The sequence below is a fragment of the Corvus cornix genome, chromosome 14 (genome assembly GCF_000738735.6).
Source record: "Corvus cornix cornix isolate S_Up_H32 chromosome 14, ASM73873v5, whole genome shotgun sequence".
In the NCBI taxonomy this organism is placed as follows: domain Eukaryota; kingdom Metazoa; phylum Chordata; class Aves; order Passeriformes; family Corvidae; genus Corvus; species Corvus cornix.
Window position 1 is genome coordinate 8,452,984 of NC_046344.1, and position 19,441 is coordinate 8,472,424.

Here is a 19,441-nt window from a genome sequence, read left to right on the forward strand (position 1 = left end):
CTGGAGGACGAGAGGGATGTTGAGGTTGAGGATGATGAGGGTTTTGGCTCCTCTGCTGGGGTGGCCAACTCAAGTGTTAACTGATGGTTTTTGGCTCCTGTTCCTTGAGAGCTGGGCAGAGCAGGATGTGTTCCTGAAAGCTTTCAGACGCTCACATAAAACCCACAAACACTGAGCAGGGCCTGGTGGGCTGAACTGGTTTCTTGTCTCTGGCAGAGTCCTCTGAGGCCCAGAATATTCCCAAAAGCCAACGGTGGCAGTACCTGCTGGCTCTGGGAGCAGGGATAACTTTCTGAGCCGCACTGCCAGTGTGTCATGAGGAGCAGCCATGGATCCAGCTCCTGCTTAATTTGTGCAACCAGAAGTGACAGCCCCCAGCAGCCCGGTGGCATCGCTGCCCGGTGCGAGCGCAGCTGCCTTGGATCATCCTCGTGTGATCCTTCTCTGGAATTTCTCTGCCGTAGCTGCCTTGTCCTTTGGTCACATCTGCCTGACGCGTTTCCTTCACCGCCGTCTGATCGGGAAGGTTTTCATTTATCTCCTTTAATTATCAGTCTTCCTTTTAAACCTTCTCTTTCAGATTCTACGCAGCAGAAATAGCCATCGGGCTCTTCTTCCTGCAGAGCAAAGGCATCATTTATCGGTAGGTGAGCGGGTTCCTGCTCCCTCCCTTCCCCCTGAGCTCCAGCCAGAGCCGGAGCCATGGGCAGAGCGTGGTGCTCTGGGGATCCTGTTCTGCCCGCAGCCCCCAGCCCAGGGCTCTCCCTGCTTGTGCCATGGATGGGGTCTGGGAGCTGCCCACAGGTAGAATGAAGGATCCTTAAGATTGGAAAAGAGACCTGTGGAATCACTGAGTCCAACCATCAACATGTGATGTGCACACCTGAAAGGGAGCTGGGAGCCGCAGGGTGCCCCTAGTTTGGAGGAGGTTCCTGCTTTACCCTGGTTCATGGGAAGGCAGCTCTGGTTCTCTCCTGTTCCCTGTGTTTCTCTCCACACAACACAAATGCTCCCTGGCAGCCTGAACCAGCTCCAAGCCCCGAATTTGGCTGCAGGGCACTGCTCTCTTACCATTGCCACTGGAGTCAGCTCTTGCCAGTGGCTTGCTCTGAGCTCTGCAGTGCCACTCTGTCACTTCTGCTTCAGCCACTAAGGCTTCTTTGCCATTCCCAATATGATTCCGGCACCCAGAGGTAGCTGGGTCACTGCCACGTGCCGGACCAGGCTCACAGGCTGCTGGTTCAGCTCTGAAATCAGCGTTCACTGCTCTTCCCTGCTTGGGAGAATTCCCAGAGCCCAGGGTGGAGAAGAGCATCCTAATGAGTGTCAGATACCATTAAGTGCTCTGTAAAGGGAGATGCCAACAGTGCTGCTGGAGTCAGGAGATGCTGAAGATGAAAGAAGTGGAACAAACTTGACATGAGGGCTGTTTTTTGCCATCAGCTGCTACAGAGAGATTCTAGGCCTGTTGGTCCCCAGTGGCTCCGCTTCCTTCCTTCCTCCAAATCCAAATCCCAGCTCATGGCCATCTGCCTTTGGCCTGTCAGGGTTCTAAACACTGACATGATAATTAGAAAATACAGCCTTAAACCCAGCAAGAATGTATAAATTGCACCAAAATACCCAGTGTTTGCTGCAAAAGTGTCCTTGAGACTGGAGCATCCACCTCCGGAGTGGTGGCTCAAGGTTGGGATTCGGATCCAGGGATCTGTGGTTGGATCCACCTCTGCAGCTTGTGCAAAGGAGCAGAGCTCCTGGTGTTGTACCACAAGCAGGTATTCTGGGGGTGAGGATCAGAGGGAAACACAGCTGGTTTGTATTTCAGGAGGGAGCAGAGCACAGGTGAGGCAGGGACTTCTGCTGAGTAGGTGCTTCTCCATCGCAAGAGCTCTAAGTGCACTTTGATTTTCATGGGAGCAAAGAAAAAATCAATTAAATCTGTCTCCTGCCAGATGAGTGTTTTCCATCACACACTTCAAAGCGCTGTGCCCAGCACGGCATTCCTGTGGGTTAAAAGTAAAATAAACACTCCATCCTGACAGATCTCTGACTTATTTTTACTCATTTCCCCAAACATTATGTTACAAAGGGTCTGGGTGTGAGACACAGGCGGAGCTCAGCCACAGCAGAACTCCGTGAGACTTGTGTTGTGTGTTGTGTCACGGCTTTGCTCTCGCCCTGCAGAGACCTGAAGCTGGACAATGTGATGCTGGACAGCGAGGGGCACATAAAGATTGCTGACTTTGGCATGTGCAAGGAGAACATCTGGGACGGGGTGACCACCAAGACCTTCTGTGGCACTCCAGACTACATCGCGCCCGAGGTACGGACAGGAAAGGCGGCTGATGGTCTGTGCCTCCCTGCTGCTCCTTCCTGGGGTGACCTTGCTTTGGGCAGCTTTCTAGCTGAAACAGGGACATTCAGGAATTCACCATCAGCCTGTGAAGTTCATACCCTCAGCACTGTCCATCCCCTCATCCCCGTAAGGGAACAGGGATGCTGGATCTGCCTCCCTGTTGTGCTGTGTCCTGCTTCCACCTCAAAGAGCAGCACATCCTCGTGCTGTTCTCCCTGCAGCGTGGTTTCCCTCTCTGGGGGTTTTTCCCATGTCCGTCCTGCTGGTAGCTGTGTGCCTGTTTTGTCCTTGGCATTCTCAGACCCACCACAGGATGCTCCTCACATGTTCCCTTGCTCCTGGAAATGACAAACCCAGGAGCTCAGCTCTGCCCCTCACTGTGTGTGATAGAAGCTTCCAGCACAACATGACCAGTGAGAAGCAGGGAATTATCAGTGGATAGTATTTTCATGTGGAGTGGAAATCCTTAGATCGCTCCAGCTCACTGTTCGCAGTGAGGGACCGTGTGTCTCATGGGGAGAGGCTCCCCATCCATGGCTCTAGATCCCTAAAAAGTGGCTTTGCATTTGGTTATTACTGATGTGATAGTCACACATGACACTTCCATGAAGTGCTGTATGGGCACAGTTTAATGCTAGACTTGCGAAATTCAGATTTCTAAGAAATTATTCGCAGATGTCTGTTCCCTTCACATAAAAATATCCCTCTAAAATCTTGTCACTCTGCTGAATTTGCAATGATGAAGTTAATATTTATTCATTCAAATATTTTAGAGAGATACTCTTTGCTAGGACATCAGTGCACTCATGTGCTAAACCACATTGTGTTTGCTGCAGCCAGTGAGGTTTCCCATTATTGGATCAAACGTGTTCCATCCCTCATCCCACCAGGATTAATACTGGTGGTGTTGGTGCAGAGCTTGTCACTGTGGGTGATTAATGCTCCTTCAAAGCAGGACAAATGACCAGTTCTCCCTGTGTTTGCCTGAGTGGTTTCACTTTAACTCTTACTTTCTCCTCCTTGCTGTAATTTGTCTTTTTCCAAAAGAAAAACAGCAAATGGGAAATTAGGATGCAAATCACTTTGGTACCCAGGAAAGGCATTAAAGCCTGCTGCCCGTGGGTCTCAGAGGAGCAATCCCATGATATTTGGGAATAGCAATCAGGCTGTGTGGTTGTGGTGCCGTGGCCACACTCCAACCCGGGCCCTTCTGCTGCTCTGTGCCTCCTCCTTCAGGGAGCTGCAATGTGCTCAGGCCAACGTGGCTTCGGGGTAAAGCTGTCCTGCGATTTGCTTGACCCATTTTTGGGCCTTTTTCTATTCCGAGCAGAGCTCTGCATGCCCAGGTGACAGGTACAGCCTGCAAACGGCCCCGTGTGTGATTCCCTCTGAACAAAGCTGCTTGTCACCTGCTGGGGTGTGACCTTTCCCGACGGGCAGTGCGGGACTGCACAGGACAGAGGATTTCTTTTAAGTGCTCCTTCCTTTTAACGGCCTTTATGGTGTGAACAGTTCACACCCGAATTTCCCAGAGCGCTGGTAAAGAGAGAGCTGGTAAAGAGCAAGTGGGAGGCACTCGGAGTGCGCTCAGCGGGCCGAGGAATTTCAGTGCTGAAATGTGTCCCAGGGAATAACCCCGTCCTCATAACCCACTACAGCTCGGAATCGCTTTGCCCTGTGCCACCAGGTCAGAGCCAGGAGTGTAACGCTGCTGTTCCTGTTGTTTGCAGATAATTGCTTACCAGCCCTACGGGAAGTCCGTGGATTGGTGGGCGTTTGGAGTCCTGCTCTATGAGATGTTGGCTGGCCAGGTAATTGAGTTATAATTGATTCCTCTGGGCTGGGTCACATTTCATTGTGAGCACAGGCTGATGTGGGATTTGCCGTGCTTGGCATGTGGATGGAGCATCTCCTTGGAGCTGGGGGTGACACTGGGGGTGCAGCCCCAGGGACTGCAATGACAAGACTTGTGTCACCGTGTGGCACTCCTGGGGCTGGCTCCACGGTCACGGAGTACAGCAGCACATGGGAGCTTCGAGATCCAGGAATGCCCCTGAAGCTGTGTCTGCTTTGCTCTAGGCCCCCTTTGAGGGAGAAGATGAAGATGAGCTCTTCCAGTCCATCATGGAGCACAACGTCGCCTACCCCAAGTCCATGTCCAAGGAGGCAGTGGCGATCTGCAAAGGGGTAAGGGCTGGATTGGGTCCTCTGCTGGGTTGGGGGAGTGTGGGCAGTGAGATCCTGCACCCCTGGGGGTCCCAGCTCACCCTGCTGCTCCCCAGTACGAGCAGGGTCTGACGCTGTTGGGTCCTGGTGCCTTTGCCCTCCAGTCCTAAAACCACAACTTGTGCTACTGTGTGTGTATGTACTAAACCGAGGTAAGAATAACACCTGCATCCTCTGTGTCTTACACTGGGCAGAAATACAGCTGGGACCTGGGGCTGGCCTGGGGGCAGGGGAGGGTCAGGAGAGAATTGGGGTGTTGGCTGGGAGGTGGGAAGGGAGGGCTCCTGCCCAGAGACCCTGTGCCCCACCAGGTGAGGACAAGGCAGCTCTGTGAACCTTTGCCTGAAAGGAAGAATGATGCTTGGGGAAAAGGGATGTGATCCCCAAATAGTTTTTCTAAGATCAGATACAAAACCTTCATCCTTCCAATTAGCTGTGATAAGTTGTCCTTCAGGACAACCTGAAGCTCAGGGCTGGTGGTGTCTCCATAAGGTCAGGGCAGCATTTTCATTATCGTATCTCTTAATTTGCAGTGAAGCTCTGCCTTGCCAGCATCCCAAGCTCTCCGTGGACTGGGCCTAGATCTGACTTAATTGCAGGCTGAGTTCATTTGGGATGTGATGGATAAAGGCTGGCAAGGTCCTGATGTTGTTCTGTGTGCTTGGGACTGAGCCTCCTCTCACCCCCAGTGCCACACACTGCTATAAATATGTGTTTGTGTAGGAATTTAAGAAATGTTTGCTTATAATAGTTAATATTGAAAATATCTGAATGTTCTTTATCTCAAAATAGTGTTTCTATCTACAAATGACACATCCTGCGCTTAACGCTCCCACTGCGGCATTTCAGAGCTTCTTCCCGGCGTTGCCAGGATTCTGAGCTGGTGTTAAAGAGGAATATTCACTTGTCCCATGGGGAAAAGCTGCTGCAGGTGTTCCCACCTGGAATGGGGCACAGGGAGAGGGTGCTACCCTGCTACAGTCAACAGAATGCAGGAGAACCAAGTCCTTAATTCAGAAACTACAGGGGTGGTTTGAGGGGGATTCCCACAGAGGCTGTCACCATCTTCCATCCTCTTGCTGGTGTTGCTTGGGATGTAAAGGGAAAATCCAGTGTGTTCCTGGTCAGGCAGGGGGATGGGGGACACTCAGGGCTGCTGAGCATCCCCCGGTCCCAGGGCAGCAGAGGCTGGCGCAGGGCCCAGGCTCAGTGTTGGCTTTGTTTGCTGCTGCATCAGGCACAATGTGGGTGCTGTAAATCAACGAGCAGGGACTGCGGCTGCATCTTCTGCTGGGTGTAGCTGCCATGCCTTTTCTCACTCTGGAGATGGGAGGCTGCATAGGAGGATATTTGGCCGTGCACCGAGGGTTGGTTCTCCATAAATTTCTGTGGCTTTTTGTAGCAAGGTGGTGGTTCCCTCTGTGTTACTGTTGTTTCAAAAGCTCATGACATTTTTTGCCACCACCGAACTGCTACGCCAGAAAGTTTAATTAAAACTCTCTGTGGGATTTAAGAACTTTTTAGTAAGCTGGGAACTAAGTGTTCACATTTTCCACTGGAATACAGTGAAACATGTCTTGATGAGCTGCACCGAGCTGTTTGTGTTGGGGTGTGGCAGGGCTGCCAGCAGGGCACAAACCCAGCATTGTAGCAGTCCAGGGAGCTGGAGAAACCTCTGCCCTTACCTGTGAGGGGTTTGGGATTTCACCACCACATTCTCCAAACCCATTTTGTTGTTCCCCCACAGTTTCACTCCGAGGTGCCGGTGCCAGTCACCCCTTCCTGCAGCACTGCTGGGAGATGGAATGTGTTTGCTCCTGAAACCTGGGTCTGAGCAGAGCCCAGAGACAGGTGTTAATCAGGGATCCTTGGCTGGGAAGCAACCTGGAGCATTCCCTGGGCTCTGGGACTCGCCAGTGAGCAGCAATTAACGGATCAAACGGAGCATTCCCCTGCTCTGCTGTCAGCTTGGATTTGTTTCTGCAGGCTGATCTCAGGGCTGCTGTGTCCCTGTGCAGGTAGTGCAGGGTGGCTCTCCTGAGCCCCAGGGTGGTTACCAGGAGCCGGGGCTGGGCTCCTGTCCCGGCCTTTCACACCCCACATGGAGGGGTTTGGTGGTGCCTGAGCAAAGCAGCCCTTTCCAGGGGAACAGATTGTCTGTGGCTATCAGCTCCCTCGTTAATCTCTGCCTGAGAGCAAAGGCATGAAATGGTGTGTTTTCCTTGGTATTTTGGGAATATTTACAGGGCTTTTGGGTGGCATTTCCCCTGGTGCTGCTGCCTGAGGAAAGCCCATCAGAGCTGCTGTCCGTGCTGCTGCCACTCATGTTCGAGAGGCCAAGACATGTCACCTCTGCCATCTTCCCAGGATTCTGGGATTTGTTGTTGGGTTTTTATTTTATAAAGGGCTCTGTGCTGCAATGCCAAGGGAAACTCAACTATTAACCAAAAGCAAATTGGAAAAATATTCTTGCTGTTGTTTTTGCTGGCCCCTGGCCTCTCCCTCCCTGGCCCTCCAGCTTGGCTCCCTGCTTGAGGACGGGCTCTGCAAGGCTGATGCTGATGCCAGTCACATCCTCACCCTGAGCAGAGGCTGGAAAATCCCTGGCCCAGCCTGCAGAGCCTGACAGGCCCTCGCTGTTTGTGGATGGGCTTTCCAGGAGGGTGCTGCCTCACGGAAGCTGCTCTCCATCACTCTTCCAGCTGCAGATGCCATCACAGCTGGAGGCCAGGGATGTAGAGCTGTTTGCTCACAGAGCAGTTGGTGGCTCTGCTCTCACCTTGTATTTGTTGGAGTTTTTTTTGTCTTTTTAGGGTTTTAGGTTTGGGGTTTTTTTTCCCCAGGGTTTTCCTTGCTTTCAGTGCCCTATTGCAGCTGTTAAAGATCAGCTTTCCTGAGCAGGTTTTTTTTGTGCTGTCAGGGGTGGCAGGGCTGACCTGTGGTGGGTGGGAGGTGTCTCAGCTCCCCAGCCAGAGCATTGGCACCTCCTGTCCCTCCCAGGGGTCTTACAGACCCCCAGCCCTGGGACACGCAGTCAGCCTTGAATCCTTGATCAGGGTGAATTGCCCTCCTTTTAATAAAGCAGTGCTTTTGTTGCACATATAAAGCTCATATTCTCCATCCTTATCAACATCTTGTGAATCTCTGGAATCTCCATCTGATCTCTCAACACAGCTCAAACCCTGCCCCAGGATATTAATGTTGTACAGCTGCCCATAATTCCTGGGGCCCCTTTCCCTTATTGAGCCAGTGAAGAGGAGAAGTTTAGATGATAAACAACATTAATGGGCTGTTTGTTCTATTTTTTCTCCAAATTGACTCTCTCATTAGAAATCCACCTCGTGTCTGTGCTTCCAGAGCTCCAGGGGAGAGGGGGTTCTGTTTCCAGGGCTGATGAAAGTTTTGGAGGGCAGATTGTTCATCTTAAGCGGGCAGTGCGTTTTAGAGTTAACTCTGCAGATGCTGAGACGTTTGTGCCAAGCAAAGGGACTGCTGGGCAGCTCCCCTGCTGCAGCCAGGTGCTGAGGGAGCTCTGCCAGCACCCCGAGGTTGTGCCTTGGCAAACCAGCTCCATTCCCAGAGGGAAAGCGGATGTGCCCATCCCGCCAGTGCTCATGTACCTGCCATCTGCACAGTCTGCTCTCATAAGCCATTGTCAACCTTCCCTGTCCCTGGAGTCACTCCAGCTTCTTCCTCAGTGTCCTCTCCTTGGAGCCCCAAAGGCATCTGGAGGAGATGGGACCCTGATGTGAGACATCCTGGGATATCCAGCTGGGAAACACAGGTCCCTGGGGACTTCTCAAAGGGGACATTTTGGGGAGCAGTTGGACACCCTGTGACTGTTTTCTCTCTCCTGTCCCCAGCTGATGACCAAGCACCCCGCCAAGCGCCTGGGCTGCGGCCCGGAGGGGGAGCGGGACATCAAGGAGCACGCGTTCTTCCGCTACATCGACTGGGACAAGCTGGAGCGCAAGGAGATCCAGCCCCCGTTCAAGCCAAAGGCTGTAAGTGTGCTGGCTCCCCCTCACTGTCCCACTGCCAGGGAACCTCCGGGGCCTCTCCCACCCTCGGGCACAGGCGGGTGCTGCTCGTCCTGGAGGTGCAGCTTCTCTGTCTCCTTGGAAGATCGTGTTCCCTGGGATGTGGCACGTGCCAGAGCTCTGCTGGGGCAGGAGAGGTCCATGCTGCCTGGTCCCAGCTCTGGCTTGCAGGGTTGGAAGCTCCACACATTCAGCTCCTGGACCCCTTTGTGTTGCAGCGTGTCTGTCTTGTCATCCTGGGTCAGTCGGTCTGTTGGGTTTTTTCCTCCCTTCTTCTCAAGTTGACCAGGTCTCTCTTTTTTTTAATCTCAACTTTATTTCAACACCCAGCTCAGCCCAGTCTGCCTGAGTGGGCAGTAGAGCTGGATGTCTCCACAGTTTCTCTCCAGGGTGGAAGGAAGCTGGAGCCTGGCTCTGCCATGAGGGGATCCTGGCTGCTCCTCCTCAGCCCTGCCTGGCTCTGCTGGAGAGAGGTGCTGGGAGTGCAGCCTGGGGGAATGAGCAAACCGAGGTGGAGGCAGGAGCAGTTGGAAGCTGTTTGTCAAAAACGACAGGAGTGCTTGAGTGCTTCTTGTCCAGCTGTATTTGCAGTGGCATCTCTCCCTGTGACACCAGTGCAGGGGTGACACCAGTGCAGGGGTGCAGCCTGAACCCCAACGTGGGTCTCCCTGCCCATGGTGCTGGGGCTGCTCTGTGCCACAAACTCTGCATGAACACCTCTGGCCCTGTGCTCTCCCTGCCCTTATGCAGACTTGGGAACAGGGATATCTCTCCCTGGATTTCTCTATTTCTCTTTGTCACTGGTGGGACTGGCAGGGTCACAGCCATGTCCGAGTCTCTCTGTGGTGCTCCAAGTCCTTAAGGCTTGGGATTGTTCACATGCTTCCCCCCCCCAGGTACCTGCTGACTACAATGCCCTAGTTGGGCACTGGTGTTTCACAGAGAACTGAAGCCACACTTAATCTGATCTCATGGCTGATATTTGTGATCAGGGTGGGGACATTCCTTAATCCATCCTCCTGGATCACAGCTCAGAGTCCAGGAATGCTCCATGTATTTACCTGCAGCCTCCCCGTCCCACTGCCATAACAACCTTCTGCACATCTGCTTTTCCTCTGCTTTACAGTTATGCTGTTCGTTTGAAGGGCCCCCTTTGGTGCTTGGAAAAACTCTGCTTTCAGGGAAAACCTGAAGTGGGAGTCCCTTCGGTGGAGGGTGCTCGGTGCCTTTAGGTCTGCTCTCTCTCAGTGCCTCTCTGCTCCAGCAGGTTTTTCCTTCCTACAGCTCCTTTCCTGGCTGATCAAATGGGAATGAAATGGGAATGATGAAACGGGAATCCTGTGGTGGCTGGGCAGGAACCTCCACAGCCTCGTCTCCTCCAGCTCGGGTGGGAGGGATACTGGCCTGGAGAGCTGTCCCTCACCCCAGGGCTGCTGGCCCTGCCCTGCCTGTGTTTGGGGCTGCTTGTTTGAATTTCAGGCAGATGCTTTTTGCCAAGTTCACTGCTGGCAGAGGTGCCTTTGAAGGGAGCTGCTCACGGCCGAGAGCCGCCCTGCACCGCACAGTCCGGGCTGTGTGCACAGCCACAGAGGAGGGGCAATGTACTGCTCTTCCTCCTGCCTCGGGAATGGGGAGACACAGGTGCTGGGATGGTCAGCACAGGAGTCTGGATTGCTGCCTGCTTGCCTTTCCCTGGGAGGGAAGGGAATCTTCAAGGCATTGGACCATGTAGGAATGGCATTACTGGGAAAGCTGTAACTTTGATATCAAAGTACAATGGTGTGAAAGGGTGTGGGGCTGTTTGTGCACCCTGTGATTTCTTGTCTGGGGGTGAGATCCAACCTTTGTGCCAGGGCTGCTGAGGCACAAGGTGGTGGAATCCATGAGCTCCAGCTGTGGAGGGATCCTGGTCCATACCCAGATTCACTGAAGGGGCACCAGGGCTTCATGGGGTTATTCTGCAGAAGTCCCTGTCTCCTGAATCCTTCAGAATAGCTTCTGCCATCTCCCACCTCTGTGTCCATTTTCCAATGAAGCTGCTGCTGCTGTCTCCCCTCCACCCATCTCTGTCTTCCTGAGCAGGTCCCCAGTGTCACTGCCTGCCCTGGGCCAGGGCAGAGCATTGATGTTTGGTGCTTTACAGTGAAAAACAACTGAATTCCATCAAAAGCACTTTCTTACTGCTCTGCTGCTTTAAAATGTGCAAATTTTGTCCTGCTTTAAATGTCTTCTTTCTTTAAAAATCCCTCTGACACCGGGCCTGGGGAGGGGGACTGTAAGCTGCCGGCTGTCGCTTCACCCAGTGGCTGGTGCCGGGAAAATTCCCTGTTTGATAGGACAGGGAGATTAAGAGCAGCTGATTTGGGATTTAGGGAGGATTAAGACAACTTGGATACCTGCTGATAGCTGATATTTCTCCAGCAGTGCCTCTGTGCTGGAAAAAGCTGTTTCTTTGGTGCCAGCCGTGAGCAAGGGGTGGAGCAGCAGGGCTGGGAATGGGGCTTGGACACTGAATGGAGTGTTTGCGAGGTGATGAGGGGAGATCTGGACAAGTGTTTGTGACCTTCAGGTGGCCACACCAGGACCAAGTGCTGCTGCACAGGGGGCTGGTGCTGGCCTGCCTCTTCACCTTGGCTTAAGTCTATTTTCTTTTCCTTTTTTTTTTTTTTTTTTTATAATTAGCATCTATAAAGGTCAGGCTGCAGGAATTGTCTATAGCCAGAGCTTCAAGATAAGGAATAGCATGCAAATGAGGGCTGGGTGTCAGCCCCCACCTGCCCCCAGCCTTCCCCTTCTCCAGTCCATGCTTAACCCTGGGAACATCAACAAAGGGGAGCAGAGCCCCATCCAAACTGTCTTCAGCATCATTTTGCTTATCAGAAGCATCATTTGTTCACGTTTGACTTGAGCTCATGGCTCATCTCCTCATCCCCTCCCTGTCTCCACAGAGGCACCTTCTCTCCGTGTCTCCGCTGTAGCACCCACAGATCTTTTGGCCGCATTTCCGTGATTTTGTAGCAGCTCTGCAGTTTGGAGTGGGGGCACAGGGAGGGTGCTGGGGGTGCTAGGGAGGGCTCCCAGTGCCTGCCTAGTGCTTCTGGTGGGGAGGGAATCACATCCCTCCCAAAACCTCCATCATTTCCCACCAATAGTGAATGGAGGCTTCAGCCTCTGCCTGGCCGGGCTGTTCCATGCCCAGAGATGAGAGTGAATTCCCAGGAGCTCCAGTGTTACTTTGTGCTTGATTAACCTTTATCACAGAGTCAGGAACAAGACAGATCAGGGGTTGGGTTGTCTTTGGTGGTTCTGACATGGGGCTCTGCTTGGCTGCTCCCTGCTCTGGCTGGTGCATAGCAATTCCTTTCCTGGGTCTGCAGTTACTCCGGGAGTGTATTTACACTTCCCTGCTCTCCCTGTCTCTCGTTGAGATAATTATTGTTTTTGGTATCTAATTACTCCTTTACTTTACATAAAGCCTAGTGATTTGAAAAGTCTCATTTTGAAAGCACTGAAATCACATGCCAGAGCCCAGGATTATTCACAATGGCATGGGGGGTTAAAAAAATGGCTTTTAATCTAATAATTTTTAATTGCATAAATTAATTTCACCCTAACTTCTTGTAGTTAATTAATATTGAAATGCCACTTACAGACCTGGATGTATAAAAACACCAGTTGCCTGCATAGGGGGTTTTGTAGCCTTAGTTCAGCCTGTACAAGGTGAGTCCTGATGTTTGCATAAGTAATTTCCTAATTAGATGGGATTTAAGGATTGAGGGGGCTGACATTGGGCAGGTGGATGTGCTGAGGTTAAACATCTCTGGTAATCCAGTCAGGATTTGCTCTGAGTGACCCAGGGCCCTATAAAGACTTTCCCTGAGATTTCCCAGAGTATTCAGCCTCTGTTTTCAGTGTATTAGGCAGAAACTTGGCTTTTTCCCTAGAAGGATGAATGGCAGGGTCCTACACCAGGAACCCTTGCAGTGGATGCTCCCTTTGACAGCAGCAGGATTGAAGGGATGTGCTGGAGCATCCCAAACTGCAGGGTGAGGTCATCAGCCAGCCACAAGTGAAAAGCACCATTGTCCCCCCCTGACCAGCACAGGGACCCTCAGCATGGCCCCAAGTTCATGCTGTGACCCAAATTCCCCTGAACATGATTGCCAGAAGAGCTGTGGTCCTCCCCAGGGTGCAACGAGCCAATTTCCTGGCCCAGAGCAGCACCAGGAAGGTCGCACTCACCCGGGAGATGCCTGCAAGGCTGGTGGGACTGTGGCTGTACCACTGGTTTGGGACAAAATCCTGGGAAATCGAGGGTGTCTTCAGTCCAACACCTCCCCTTGGCACTGGGAGCAAGGGTGGGTGGCAGCAGCATCCTTGGTTTCTTATGGCCCTTGATTGCATCCCAGGGATCAATGGAAAATATTTTATTGTGCCTTTTGTCTCTATTTGAAATCAAGCAGGGAAGTGATTAAATACAAGGCCATCTTCGGAGCTGACAGGTTTATTCCTGCAGCTCAGGAAGAAAAGCCATTCTGTGCTGGCTATAAATATTAGACAGGACACACTGGGATTTATGTAAGATAAATTCCCACCCTCCCCCTTTCTCCAGTTAGGATGGAGTGATGTCTGTACATTAATATCAGACTAAAATGAGGATGATTTTTCACTAGATGGCTTTAGATAAATGTAAAAATTCATGTGGCATCTGTGTCCTTTAACCAGGAACTTAATTTGGGAAGCTGTAAAGAAGGTGCTTGTGCAGACAGTGACCATTTGCTGCCTGGAGCAGCACGGATCCTCCCTGCTCTCCCTCATTACAGGGGTGGGCCAAACCTGGACCTCATCTCCTCCAGACCTCGGGGATGGGCTGGGATGTGCCTTCTATAAGCTCAAAGACAGTTTTCAACTTTAAAGTATTGATTTTACCCATCCATTTTATCTCCATCCAAACAGAAAGTCCATAAATTCCACACAGCAGGGCAGGAAATACCACGGATAGATGCAACTTTTCAAATTTTCCATCCACATATTCTTACCTCATTGCATTACAGTGAGAAATTCTTGCTTGCCAATATGCATATTAAAATATATTTGTGCTTCCTATTCCAATAACTGGCAGCTCTCATCAGGATTAATTTTTCAATCTTTCTGAGGGGGTTGCTGGTTTGATTTTTTATTTTGATTTTTTTTGTAAGACAGCACATTTCTTTGTAGCCAAAAGGCAGGCAGTGCTGTCAGACACTGCACGTGGGCTGCCCTGCATGTCTGCACTGAGGTCTCCTGAAGCTAACAGGGAATGACAGCAGGATGGGAAGGCCCTGGAAGGCTCTGGGTGTGTATTGGGAGCTGATGGGTCAGCAGGTGAGCCCTGCCAGGGGGGTGGCACTGCCTGGATGAGCTGGAGCACTGCAGCTTTCCCAGTGAGCCTGCTCCCAGTCTGTGTCATCCCAGTGTCCCTGACGAGCCCAGCCTGGCTCCTCGTGCCCTGCCTTTGGCTCTGTGGAACTGGCAGCTCCCATTTGGAGAATTTAATTGCTGTTTTGATGTTAATCTGATGTCTTGGGGAAGGCGTTGGGCTGTGGCTGACTTGTCAGATATCTCAAACATCCTCCTGCTCAGTCCTCAGGCTGGACTTGATCCCATGGTCCGGAGCAGCAGCTGCGCTGCAGGGAGAGCAGACTCGGCTCCTGTGGGGTCGGCAGTGGCCAGAGCCTCCCCGGGGCTGGGGCTGCACTGCCCAGGAGAGGTGCAGGGGAGCAGGGCTGGATTCAGCTCCGTGCTGAGCTCAGGGCATGGGCAGGAGGCACCTTTAGGAGTAGAACTCAACCAACCAGACTAGAAATGTAAAGACGTGGCCTTACCAACCCGAGGGGACCACAGTGCCCACAGATGGGCTTAGGCCGGAGGGGCTGGAGCTGGAGTTAAATCAACTCAAACATTGCCCATTGAGCTTTGTTTAGGGGTTTGAGGAGAGCAAGTTTCTCACTTGGTGCTATAAGGACATACAAGAGCTGCCAAAGAACAGGCCACTGGAGGCTGATGGATATTCATGTTGTCTTCCCTGAAACCTCTGAGCAGAGGAAGGAACTGGGAAACATTGACATTTGCATGTATTTGTCATTAATATTTCATTATATTTAGTCTGATGTTTATTAAAAATGCAAATCTGTTTACTTAACAAATGAAAGTTAAATGCCCAGGAAAAATTGTGGCAGCGCTCAGAGCATGTGTTCTCCCTGGGGCAGTGGGAGAGAGGCCTGAGGGACTGGGAGGTGCTGGCTGAGCAGCTCCTGGGAGGAAACAGAGCCTAGAGAGCACTGGCTGTGTGTGACAGGAGGGAGAGTCACCAGCCCGCGCAGCAGAGTCCCCCATGCCGGTTGTGGGGATGTGACATGTGGGTGACAGGCAGGGATGGAGCCTGGTCTGTAGCTGTGCAGTGACCTGGCATCCACCTGATCCTAGCTACTGCTGTTGTTATTCCATTAAATCAAGACTTGCAGCCTGGGAAGCTACAGGACCCTTGTTTTGGTTGCTAAGAAAATTAAATCAGGTGTGTGGCACCACTGGGGACCATGAGGCCATGGACCATCACAGTCTAAGTGGACTGTTGGGAAGGGACAGCCCTGGGAATCAGAATCATGGAATCACAGAGGGGTTTGGGTGGGAAGGGACCTTAAAGCCCATTCAGTTCCACCCCCTGCCATGGGCAGGAACACCTTCCACCATCCCAGGTTGCTCCAAGCCCCATCCAGCCTGGCCTTGGACACTTCCAGGGATGGGTCCTCTCCTCTCCTCGAGCAGGAGGAAATCTCTGAGCAGTCCAGACATGATGAAAAGCTCCTGCTCCAGGGGAAGGGGAGATGCCTAGGTGGGCAGTGCCCTGGGAGCAGGTGTCATGTGCGTGTGGGCAGGAGCGACCGTGAGTCATCGCAACCCATCTCATTCCTGCTGCAGCTGCTTCCCATGGCACAGCCAGGAGTTTGCCTGGCCCTGGCTGTGCCATGCCATGCCATGCCATGCCGTGCCCTTGTGACTAACAAAGTGTGTTTTGCACCTTTTCCTGTCCTGCCGTGGCCGTGCCGCGGCGGGGGGGTGGTGCAGCCTCATCCCACGCTTCCTGCCCCACCCACCATCGTTCTTTTCTTCCCCTCTCATAGTGCGGACGCAGTGCTGAAAACTTCGACCGGTTTTTCACTCGCCATCCACCCGTGCTAACACCTCCCGACCAGGAAGTCGTCGGGAACATTGACCAGTCAGAATTCGAAGGATTTTCCTTTGTTAACTCTGAGTTTTTTAAGCCTCAAGCCAAGAGCTAAGTTGCTGTGCAGATCTCATCCCTGCGTCTGTCATCAGGTTCCAGCTGCTGTTGTGGTGACACATTCCATCGCAAAACTTGCATCCATGGGTTTTCTTTAGTTCATTACTAGAGTGACCATATTTCAAGTGTCTTCCTGTTATTTGGGATGTCACTGGAGGGGAGTGATGTGCAGGAAATGCTGCAAATGGGCTTTTGTTTGTAGAAAATGGGAACAGCTCAGTGGGTGACAGAGGGAAAACGGAGAGACAGTGACAACTGGGAGAAATCCCTTCATCATGTGCTTTAATTCCTGCTCTTTCCTTTTTCTAGTGTTTTATATAATCATGAAAATTTAATATTTAGCCTTCTTAGCCTTAGTGGCAAGTAAGTGTTTTTAATGAAACCATTCCCCGGAGTCTCTCTCCTCCCAAAAGCTCTGGAGAGCCAAGATGCTGGTTCTGGCTTCTTTTTTGGCCGTGTCCTGCTGTGTGTCCAGCCTCACCACAGCTCCCCTTCCCTCTACAGATGCTTTGGGCCGGCTTGTTCCCGGCGCTGCGTCCCCAGCAGCGGGCTAAGGTATTCAGGGAGGCAGAGCTGCCGTTGGCAAAGATTTCTCCTGATTGTGCAGTTTCTAAGTAGCGTTTTTTAAATCAAAGCGAACATCCAGTGGTAAATGGGGAATTTGGAAGAGCTGCTTTTGAATCCGTGGTCACCCTAGTAAACACCACCAACATTGGTTCCATAGCAAAGCTTTTTCTTCTTTTCAAATGCCAAAGCCATTGATGGAGTTTGTTACCTGTGCTTTAAATGTGTCAAAAATGGTATTAACCCAAACGGGAGATATTTAGCTCTGACCAATATTGTGAATTCTGATATGAAGCATGTAAAGAAATGTGTTTCAACTGGTACTTCTACCCTTAAAAATTGCCGCTAGATATTTAAATGGCCCGAGTTTTGTTTCTGGCATCAAAGGAAACGTTTCAGGAAGGGTGAGTTTCTCTTGAAAGGACAACAATCACGCTGCTTCCTTTTATACCCTTGCAGATGTTCGTGGGCTCTCACTGTATCAATCTGCTTGACTTGTAATGTGCCAATTTATTTTTTTCTGATACTGATTATAAAATAAAAAGTGAGAAAACATGTCCCCGAAACCTGCATGTGTTTGGCAATAATGAGTTTCTGCAGTTCAGCAAGGTGATTCCTTCCCGTAGCTGGGGCTGGAAGCTGCCCCGGCTGCTGGGGGATGCTGGCTCAGTCGCAGCAGTGGAGCCGCGGCCCGTGCTTCCTCTGCGTTTGTCCCAAAAATCCGAGGTGGGATGTTCTGGAAGCATCATGCAAGAGGGAATGACTGCCCGCAGTCTCCTGCACCAGCCCACGCTGCACAGCGCCCACCCCGCCCGCTCGGGCCGCTCCAGCACGGACAGGGAAGGAGTTTGTCTGGATGACCCTGGGAGGAAGGACGATCCGAGGTGGAGGACACAGCTGAGGCTGGCAGAGCGCTGCCGCTCGGGGATCTCTTCCAGCGCCTTGAGCAGAGCCGACTGCGGCATCGCCTCGCACTCCTGGAGACTGCAGAGCCCGGCGAGGCAGCGAGCACCGGTGACTCATCCCTGCCCGCTCTCCCAGGAGCAGTTGTTAGAGGCGATTGGCAGTTTCAGCTAAAGAGGGATTACAGGTTCCCGTTAACCTCCCTCCTGCCTTTGGGAATCCGCTTCTGCCGAGTTCTGCGGGTCCGGACGCCGCAAGATTGTTCCGAGAGGTTCCGAACATCGGCGGGAGCTGATCCCGGCGTCCTCCACCCAGGCAGCCCTGGAGCTCTGCCACGGGGAAGGGGCTCCTTGGCAGCGGTCAGGGAGGATCCCCATCCCTGCGGGCCAGGCAGAAATGCTGTTCTGGGTAATGCCTTAAGCCCGTGATACCTGGAGCCCAGTGCCACGGGCAGCTGTTTGCCATGCCGTGCCACCGCCACGCAGTGCCACCGCCACACCATCCCGCTGTGCTCCTCGTCACCTCCCAGAGTCAATTCGCCCATCGCTGGAGGCGCTTTCAGCCCTGAGTGTCCCCTGCGCTCCCCTGACTCCATGAGATCCACACAGCCGTTCCCTGCCTGCTCCCAGATTGTCCATCATCTTGACAGGGGCCAAATTGCCACCAGTTCAGACAGAATTCAAGGTAAGGCACCAGCAACCCGCACTTTGCCATGCTCAGCTTCCAGCCAAGGCACTGGAGTAGTGGGGGGCTGCTGGAGAGGGCAGTGCAGGGGAGTGGGCTGCCCTGAGCCCCCTCCCGGGCACATCGCAGCCTCTCCCAGAGCCTTCTGCTGCCAAAATGCAGCAGCAGGAGGTTTTTCCCACTCCAGGGCCCCCAGGCTGAGCGCTCCCAAGGGCTGGGGACCATGGTGGCAACTTGCACCAGTGTCACATGTGGATGTGTCATTCCCCTTTGCAGCACCCACAGCATTCCTCATCAGGAGAAGCTCCTGGCTTGGTAGGACAGTGCTGTCCTGGCTCACAGTGGTTTGGATGGATGTGGCCTTCAGGAACCATGTGGTCGGCTCAGATCCCTCCAGGAGCATGGGCCCACTTTTTGCGGAGAGACCCCGAGCACAGCCACGGCTGCTCTGCCAGGGACCACCCGGCCCTCATCCCTGGGGGGACCCTGCTGCCATCGAGGTGGGCTTGTCCTCATGTTCCAACTGCTTCACCCTTTGCCTGCAGAACTCTGCACCTGAAGTTGACCCTTCATCCCGTCTGCCCTGCCCTGCTCCTGCTCTGTGCCCCCAACTCTGCATCTTCTTCCTTCTCTGTGCTGGAGAGAGGAGCCCCAGAGGGACTCTGATGCTCAGGGACAGGCTGGGAGCTGCCGACACCGATGCCCTCCAGAGCATCACCGTGTGCTCAAGACCTGACAGCGCAGCCATCTCCTGGCTCTTCTCCTGCCTTGTCTCTCTCAGCTCCTTGAGTTCCATCCAGACCTATTTTCCTTCCCACCTCATCTCTTCTCCATCATCCTTGGCTTTTTCTGATCTTCCTCCCCAAGGCTAAAGCCATCCTGATGGGATGTCTCCTGTGGCAAGTGGAGCCTCCAAGCATCCCTGGAGGTCCTGATCCATTGCTGGCTCATCTCCCAAGGCTCAATCCAGCTGCAGCTGTGGTGTGGTGGTCCTGGCCTGTCCAGGTTCTGTGTCCTGGCCGTGCTCCTGCTTGAGGCATGAAGGTGCCCCAGTGTCCCATTGGGCCAAGAAGAGCTGCAGGGAGGACACAGCATCTCTCCTGCCAGGTCCTTCACCAGGATAGAGCAGTGGGAGGTCAGCACTGGGGGGTGGGGTGGGGTGCAGGACCTGCAGGACCCCCACAGTTACCTTCCTCAGTTCGAGCTGGCAGATTAATCCAGGGTTGGAGATCCTGGTGCAGCAGAGCAGAGTGAGGCCCCGGCGTGGTGGGGCCACACTTCAACGGCAAAGTCTGGGAAAAATTAAAAACAAATACAGGTTTCTGCAAGGCACTAAATTTGTGACAG

General features: G+C 52.7%; 1 protein-coding gene across 2 annotated transcripts in view; it reads left to right on the forward strand.

Annotated features, from left to right (window-relative positions):
* Positions 1 to 19,441, forward strand: part of PRKCB (protein kinase C beta) — a 95,376-nt gene that overhangs the window by 73,710 nt on the left and 2,225 nt on the right. The window contains exons 12-17 of one of the 2 annotated variants that reach the window (XM_039560341.1): positions 581 to 643; positions 2,185 to 2,323; positions 4,087 to 4,167; positions 4,436 to 4,543; positions 8,446 to 8,586; positions 15,783 to 17,073. In XM_039560341.1, the coding sequence (XP_039416275.1) occupies positions 581 to 643; positions 2,185 to 2,323; positions 4,087 to 4,167; positions 4,436 to 4,543; positions 8,446 to 8,586; positions 15,783 to 15,941 (691 nt within the window). In that variant the 3' untranslated portion in view covers positions 15,942 to 17,073. Of the gene's footprint in view, positions 1 to 580; positions 644 to 2,184; positions 2,324 to 4,086; positions 4,168 to 4,435; positions 4,544 to 8,445; positions 8,587 to 15,782; positions 17,074 to 19,441 lie in introns of those variants that run through there. The other variant, XM_039560342.1, reaches the window with a different exon arrangement.